At 41.8% G+C, this 7,004-nt stretch overlaps 1 protein-coding gene across 3 annotated transcripts; it reads left to right on the forward strand.

The window, feature by feature from the left end:
• The first annotated feature begins 906 nt into the window (after positions 1–906).
• On the forward strand, positions 907–6,464 carry mat2b (methionine adenosyltransferase 2 non-catalytic beta subunit methionine). Of its 3 annotated transcripts, none has more exons than XM_064982391.1 (7): positions 907–1,023; positions 2,651–2,845; positions 3,061–3,175; positions 4,593–4,739; positions 4,885–5,078; positions 5,187–5,300; positions 5,660–6,464. In XM_064982391.1, the coding sequence occupies exons 1-7, from the start codon at positions 994–996 to the stop codon at positions 5,834–5,836; spliced, it is 972 nt and encodes a 323-aa protein (XP_064838463.1). In that variant the 5' UTR covers positions 907–993; the 3' UTR covers positions 5,837–6,464. The 3 variants fall into 3 exon arrangements, with proteins under 3 accessions (XP_064838463.1, XP_064838464.1, XP_064838462.1); XM_064982390.1 differs by lacking the exon at positions 907–1,023 and adding an exon at positions 1,606–1,767; XM_064982392.1 differs by lacking the exons at positions 907–1,023; positions 4,593–4,739 and adding an exon at positions 1,605–1,767.
• The last annotated feature ends 540 nt before the right edge of the window (positions 6,465–7,004 follow it).

Below are 7,004 nucleotides of genomic sequence, written 5' to 3' on the forward strand. Positions count from 1 at the left end.
CCAGAAGTGTGAGCTACACCATACAGGAGGAAGGGGCGATTGATATTTGGGGGACATGGGAAGGAACACCTGTTACTTTATCTGTCACCTTTCACACGTTTCTCCACCCCAACCTTGACCACAAATATTGCTGTTATTGCAACAAAAAATGATTAAAGTTTGGTCTTTGAAGTGACCATTCCAAGTGTGCACCTACAGACTCAAATGTGTCAGGATGTCACTCTCAGGAATGTGTGACAGGACACTGTCATTTCTAGATGGGATACAGCTTTTGTTAACTTGACGTCAAAAGTAAATGTTTTGCATTCTAGCTAATCCTAACCCTTTTTCTAACCTTAACCTAATTCTCATAACCTGCTACTTTAATTATCCTAACCTACTGTGTAAATTCTCCTAAAACTGGTATGGAAAGTCAATTTTGACAAAAGCTGTATCCCTTATAGACGAAACCACAGGACACGCCCAGTCCTCTCACCACTGGTTGACTGTCCTAAATATATTTAATTTTTATTGAACCTTTATTTAACTATATTGTAATATGACGCTCATGCTCAAAGATATAGCAAACCAGAAAGCCCACGTAGCCCAGCCCATATCACATCGGGAATATGGCAACTTGCTAAAGTAACCGAGAATCATACATTACCTTTTACCATAGGGCTAGAACAAATGGTGTTTGTAGGTCGGTAGCTAATGACAAAAATTGAATGAAATTATTTCTAGTAGCTAGGCTTCATTAGAAGTGGCTATGGGAATATCTGCATGAGCTAAAAAGACATTTACATATTCAAATAATTTATGTAACTGATTATGCTTTATTAGACCTGCAAGATAAGTGAGATAGAACTGCCATCTATTGGTCGAAATGGGGTACACCACAAAACTTCCCCTTTAAGAATTGATGTTGCCGGAAAAAAAATACTCTGTACTTTTTTTCTCTATAAATTAGTGGTAGTGCTTGATCGAGTTGTATGGTTGTGTTTGTGAGAAACGATGCCGGGATATGAATACGGAGATTACGAGGTAAATGTACAGGGTTTACGTCAAGATCGATAATTTAGTAAGGAGTGACGATTTAACGTTAGCTAGCTAAGATTAACAACTGCTATAAAGGTAGCTTGCTAGCTAACTTTAGCTTGCTCAACGATTTTAGCCACAGGAGCTATGAATGTATGTGAATGCACCTGCTAGCTTGCTATCTCCAGCTAGTTGGGGGTTGTATCCATTGGGCCAGTTGCTGAGTTTAGCATACATGTTTAGTGTTTGTAAGGAGATATACCAACGTGATTTGCTAATAATGCACAATTTAAACACTTCCTTGATAATTTACACGTTTAAGAAATGTTACTATTAAATTGTGCCTTCATTTATTATAGTTATGCTAAAATGTCAACTCTATTCTACTGAGACATTTTACTTATGTTCGTTTTTCTTAGTTTTTGTAATAGTTCTTATTGTTGCATTGTCGAGAAGGAACCTGCAAGTAAGCATTTCGATGGACTGTGTGTCCTCAACATAAGGACTAATATACATTTTGAGACCGTAATCAGTTGGACGCGCTAACGGGATCGCTGTTGTGTCGCTACATCCGCGCAACCTCTCGCGAGACTGGAAACAGCTGATCCGGGAAGATGCGCAACAGAAATTATATAAACATTGGCGTTTATTGAATGAGCATAGTAGATATTATATTTTGATATTTCTGTTAACATGAACGAAAAGGAACTTAAGATACATTTCACCCCAGGGCACGTGGAGGTGGTGCAGGTAAAAGTAGAATCGGGGGCATTTTTACTTTTGAGAGAATTTCTACGTTAGCTAATAACGTTACATCACTGTATTACAATGAATTCATCTAGCTAATCCTGTTGCTAACTAGTGATGGTCGAAGTTGTTTAGTTAGCCAGTAGATTTCAAATAAATTATTAATAAATGATCGAGGTGAAGACTTGTAATGTCTCGAATCGTGTCTAATCGGTTTAGGCTCATTGGGCACCCATTTTGGCACCGTAGTATGACAGGAACTGGGGTGTATTCATTACGCCGAGTCTGTTGCAAAACGTTTCGCAATAGAAACCATACACTGCAAACGCTCTTCAACTTAACGTAAGCGCTGTTGGGTTTAAACGGAAGTTGTAGTTAATTTTAATTGTGTGGTTTTCACGCTTTGCCATTCCAATCTGAATAGTTTGCGAAGTGTTTGGTACAAGTTGCACATCTATAAATGATCGATTAATTCGTGCTGTAAAGTGGCGTGAAGTCCGCGTGGTACCTTCCCAACTTGTTCCAGATGCTTTTTTAAATGTTTTTTTTTTTTTTTTTTAAAGAGACGACTGAACTACAGCATCCGTTTAAGAACAAAACGGAACTCGATAGCATTTGGTGTAAATAGTTTCTGTTGCAGACGAAATGTTTTGCAACATAATCGGCATAATGAATACACCCCTGTTAGCACGTATCAGTACATAGGTCAAAATGGAAATGAAAGATCGTTTTACAACATTAAGCTGTAAATGATTATATGAATTTCAAAATCTTTAGCTTCATATAACTGCAAGTTCATATGTGGATTACATCAGTTTTTATTGCCAGGAGTCATAACAAAACAATGTGTAACTTAAGTTGTATTTTTCCTGTGTCTCTTCTTTAGGAGAATGTGGCCATCCCCTATAGGCGTGTGCTAGTGACAGGGGCCACAGGGCTGCTTGGGCGTGCGGTTTATAAAGAGTTCCAGAATAATGCCTGGCACTCCTTGGGATGTGGGTACAGACGGGCTCAGCCCCGGTTCCTACGATGCAACCTAACGGACGAGGACGCTGTGCGAGCTGTCATTCAAGACTTCCAGGTGAGGATCGAAGTCTGGAATATAACCGGTGTCTCTTGTCATTCTGTGTAGGCTGCAGAATTCTGGAAGTACTGTATTCCTTGTGGGAATCATTGTCATCAGAAATTTAGATGAAAGGCTAAACAGCCTAAAATGGGGATAAATGGCTTAGATATCATTGTACATACATATTCCTTACTGTATTACCTTGTGTTGAGTGTATTCTGCGTCATCAGCCCCATGTGATTGTGCACTGTGCTGCGGAGAGGAGGCCAGATGTGGTAGAGCAGCACACAGAGGCAGCCCTGAACCTGAATGTCCATGCATCTGGGACTTTAGCTAAAGAGGCAGGTGGGTCTGCTTTATTATCAGAGTCATACACACTGAGAATTCAGGATGCACCATTTCAGGTGTTGAATGTATACTTTTTGATATATAGAACAAAAATATAAACGCAACAATTTCAAAGATTTTACTGAGTCTCAGTTCATAGAAGGAAATCGGTCAATTGAAATCAATTTTATTAGGGCCTAATCTATGGATTTCACATGACTGGAAATGACGTAAATGTAATGTAAATGGTTAGGGGCACAGCCATGGGTGGGCTTGGGACATCATAGGCCAGCCCACTGGGGAGCTAGGCCCAGCCAATCAGAATGAGTTTTTTCCCCCACGAAGGGGCTTTAATAGAGTCAGAAATACTCCTCAGCAGCATCCCACAATCCCGCAGGTGAAGAAGCTGAATGTGGAGGTCCTGGGCTGGCGTGGGTACACGTGGTCTGCAGAATGTGGAGGTCCTGGGCTGGCGTGGGTACACGTGGTCTGCAGAATGTGCAGGTCCTGGGCTGGCGTGGGTACACGTGGTCTGCAGAATGTGGAGGTCCTGGGCTGGCGTGGGTACACGTGGTCTGCAGAATGTGGAGGTCCTGGGCTGGCGTGGGTACACGTGGTCTGCAGAATGTGGAGGTCCTGGGCTGGCGTGGGTACACGTGGTCTGCAGAATGTGGAGGTCCTGGGCTGGCGTGGGTACACGTGGTCTGCAGTTGTGAGGCCGGGTGGACATGGACGTGGGTACAGGTGGTCTGCAAATTCTCTGCAGAAAGGTCCTGGGCTGGCGTGGGACATTGGAAGGTCCTGGGCTGGCTTATGGTAGCGAAATTAACATTCAATTCTCTGGCAACAGCTCTGTAGGATATTCCTGCAATCTGCATTCAATTTGCACCCTCCCTCAACTTGTTGTGACAAAACTGGACATTTTAGGATAACCTTTTATTGTCCCCAGAACAAGGTGCACCTCTGTAATGATCATACTGTTTAATCAGCTTCTTGATATGCCACACCTGTCGACGTAATCACGTTGGTAAAGGAGACACGCTCACTAACAGGGATGTCAATGCATTTCTGCATAAAATTATTTGAGAGAAATAAGCTTTTTGTGCATCTGGGAAAAGTCTGATCTTTTATTTCAGCTCATGAAACATGGGACCAACACTTTACATGTTGCGTTTTTCTTTTTGTTCAATATAATTACTTAACTGTGCAGTAATATTTAAAACATCTCTTGATAATGCGCTATGTTAAATAAACAAATTCACAATGCTCAAACATGTAAATGAGCTCTTACTACAGTGCTAGTGTGCCATCAAGGTTGTTTGAAATATAATATTTCCTATTAACAAGTTTCTAAAAAAAAATAAAAAAGCATGTAGGCCTATGGTTTCTACAGTTCACTGAACATGTTTTTCTGTTTGCGTTGTGATATCTGAAGCTGGGATCTTCCTCATCTACATCAGCACTGACTACGTGTTTGATGGTCGGAACCCTCCCTATGGAGAGAACGACGCTCCTAATCCTTTAAATGTGTATGGCAAGTCCAAGCTAGAGGGGGAGAGGGAGGTCCTGAGACACAGCCCTGGTGCGTCAACACTCCTTTACTATCGGTGTCATTATGGTTGTCATTGTGTTTTTCTTTCTTTTCCTACTCTAAAGTCATGTGTGACTTCTCACGCTCCCTGATTCCCCCAATGTTAATCTGTCGTTCCAATTCCTCCCCTGTGCAGGTGCGGCTGTGCTGCGAGTGCCCATACTGTACGGAGAGGTAGAGCGCGTGGATGAGAGCGCTGTGACGGTGCTGTGGGACAAGGTTCAGGATGGGGCAGAGAGCTGCAGTGTGGAGCACTGTCAGCAGCGCTTCCCCACCTACGTCAACGATGTGGCTCGAGTCTGCAGACAGATGGCTGAGCGGAGGCTCCAGGTGAGCTCAAACTGACTGGTTGATTGAACAGCCCATAAGGCAATGTCTATGGTCTGGTCCCTTCATTATATTAATTGTATCTTCTGCATGTGTTTTTGTGCTTTCCAGGACCCATCAATACGAGGGATCTTCCATTACTCTGGAAAGGAACAAATGACCAAATACGAAATGGCCTGTGTGATTGCAGATGCTTTCAACCTGCCCAGCAGTCATTTGATACCGGTATGATAGCCTGTGTGATTGCAGATGCGTTCAACCTGCCCAGCAGTCATTTGATACCGGCTTGATAGCCTGTGTGATTGCAGATGCGTTCAACCTGCCCAGCAGTCATTTGATACCGGCTTGATAGCCTGTGTGATTGCAGATGCGTTCAACCTGCCCAGCAGTCATTTGATACCAGATTCATAGCCTGTGTGCATTTCCTTTTTCTGTTACTGATGAATAAATGTGTATTTATTGATCGGTCTCATCTCATGCTGTTTCTCCCACACAAATGCACTTAAAGATAATTCTCCATAACAAACACTATTTCCTGATGCTGTTTATCCCCCCCCACTGCCTCTGACCCTCTTCTACCCCAGATGACTGAGCAGCCTGCCGGTGCGGGGGCTCAGAGACCTCAGAATGCCCGGCTGGAGTGTTCCCGTCTTGAGCTGCTGGGCCTCGGCGTGGAGCCCATCCCCTTTAAGACGGCAGTGAGGGATAGCCTCTGGCCCTTCCTGTATGACAAGCGCTGGAGGCAGACCGTCTTCCATTGATCGCCGTCAGGAGGCCAAACCCACTGGATCAAGAGCAACCCTTTACCTACTTCAAGCTTTGACTTCTGCCTGCTCCTTAATTGAGAATGTATTTCTTTGTGTATTAGGATGTAACTGATTCAGAGAATTCGTTGATTCTTTCCTGCTGGAATGACATTGCCTGTGTACCTAACGCATGTAGTGATTTGACCATTTTGAGAATTTTGTTTAAATGTGTAGCTAAAGAATTTTAATTAAATGTTCCCTTATCTGCTGGCTCAATTACTTTAGGTCATTTATGTGAAGCCACTGTAGAAAACTGAAATGTCAAATTTTCCATACCAATTAATGGCATTGTTAAATATATGTAGTCTAAAGATGTTACTAAATACAGAATTTTTTTTTTTTTTTTTTTTTTTTGAAATACATTTTGTCAATGGGTTACTTAAGTATGCCAACATTTGACTTTTTTCTCAAATGAAAAAAATGCTTGTTTCTTCACACAAACTCAGGCTGGGTTTCATTCAGTTGGTGAAGGAGACATTTTTTATTTTTTATTAGTCTGTATCATGCACTATTTGTAATTCAAGCACAATATACAATCGTACTGAAAGACACAGCAAAAAATAAAGAAATCGTGTGACGTTTAGTCCTGCTCAGTTTGTGTGACTACCTCAAAACGGTGTGCAAGACACTGCCACTGATCCTAAACCTCTTGTGAAGTTGCCTATTGGAAGACTAAATCACTATATCAGAGAATAGCAAGTGAAGGTTGTTTTGAGAAATTATATTCTGTAATTGTCAATTTCTCATTAAAGCATTAAATGGTTTTATGATCTTAGATTCATTTTGGGGATTTTTTTTTAAGGAAGTGAAGACAAACGTTGTTTTTTTTTCTCCATGAGCAACTGCTTTTTCAATGGCTCTTCAAACAAGGGAGTCAGCTGATAGGCATATGCCGCTTTCAAAACACATGGAAATCTCTGACTTCAGTTCGTTCACAAACTGGGAATTTTGGGGGGAAAAATTGACTGAAATTTTTTTGAAAGGTTTTTCAACTCAATATCAAGTCTGAAGCTCTGGCATCTTGAGCTGATTCCATGTTCAAAACAACTGGGAACTCGGAAATATCTGACTTACCTTTATTTGACTCTTTGCAAACTGGAATCCATACATCCTGAGGCTGCAT

This window comes from Oncorhynchus masou, chromosome 12 (genome assembly GCF_036934945.1).
Source record: "Oncorhynchus masou masou isolate Uvic2021 chromosome 12, UVic_Omas_1.1, whole genome shotgun sequence".
In the NCBI taxonomy this organism is placed as follows: domain Eukaryota; kingdom Metazoa; phylum Chordata; class Actinopteri; order Salmoniformes; family Salmonidae; genus Oncorhynchus; species Oncorhynchus masou.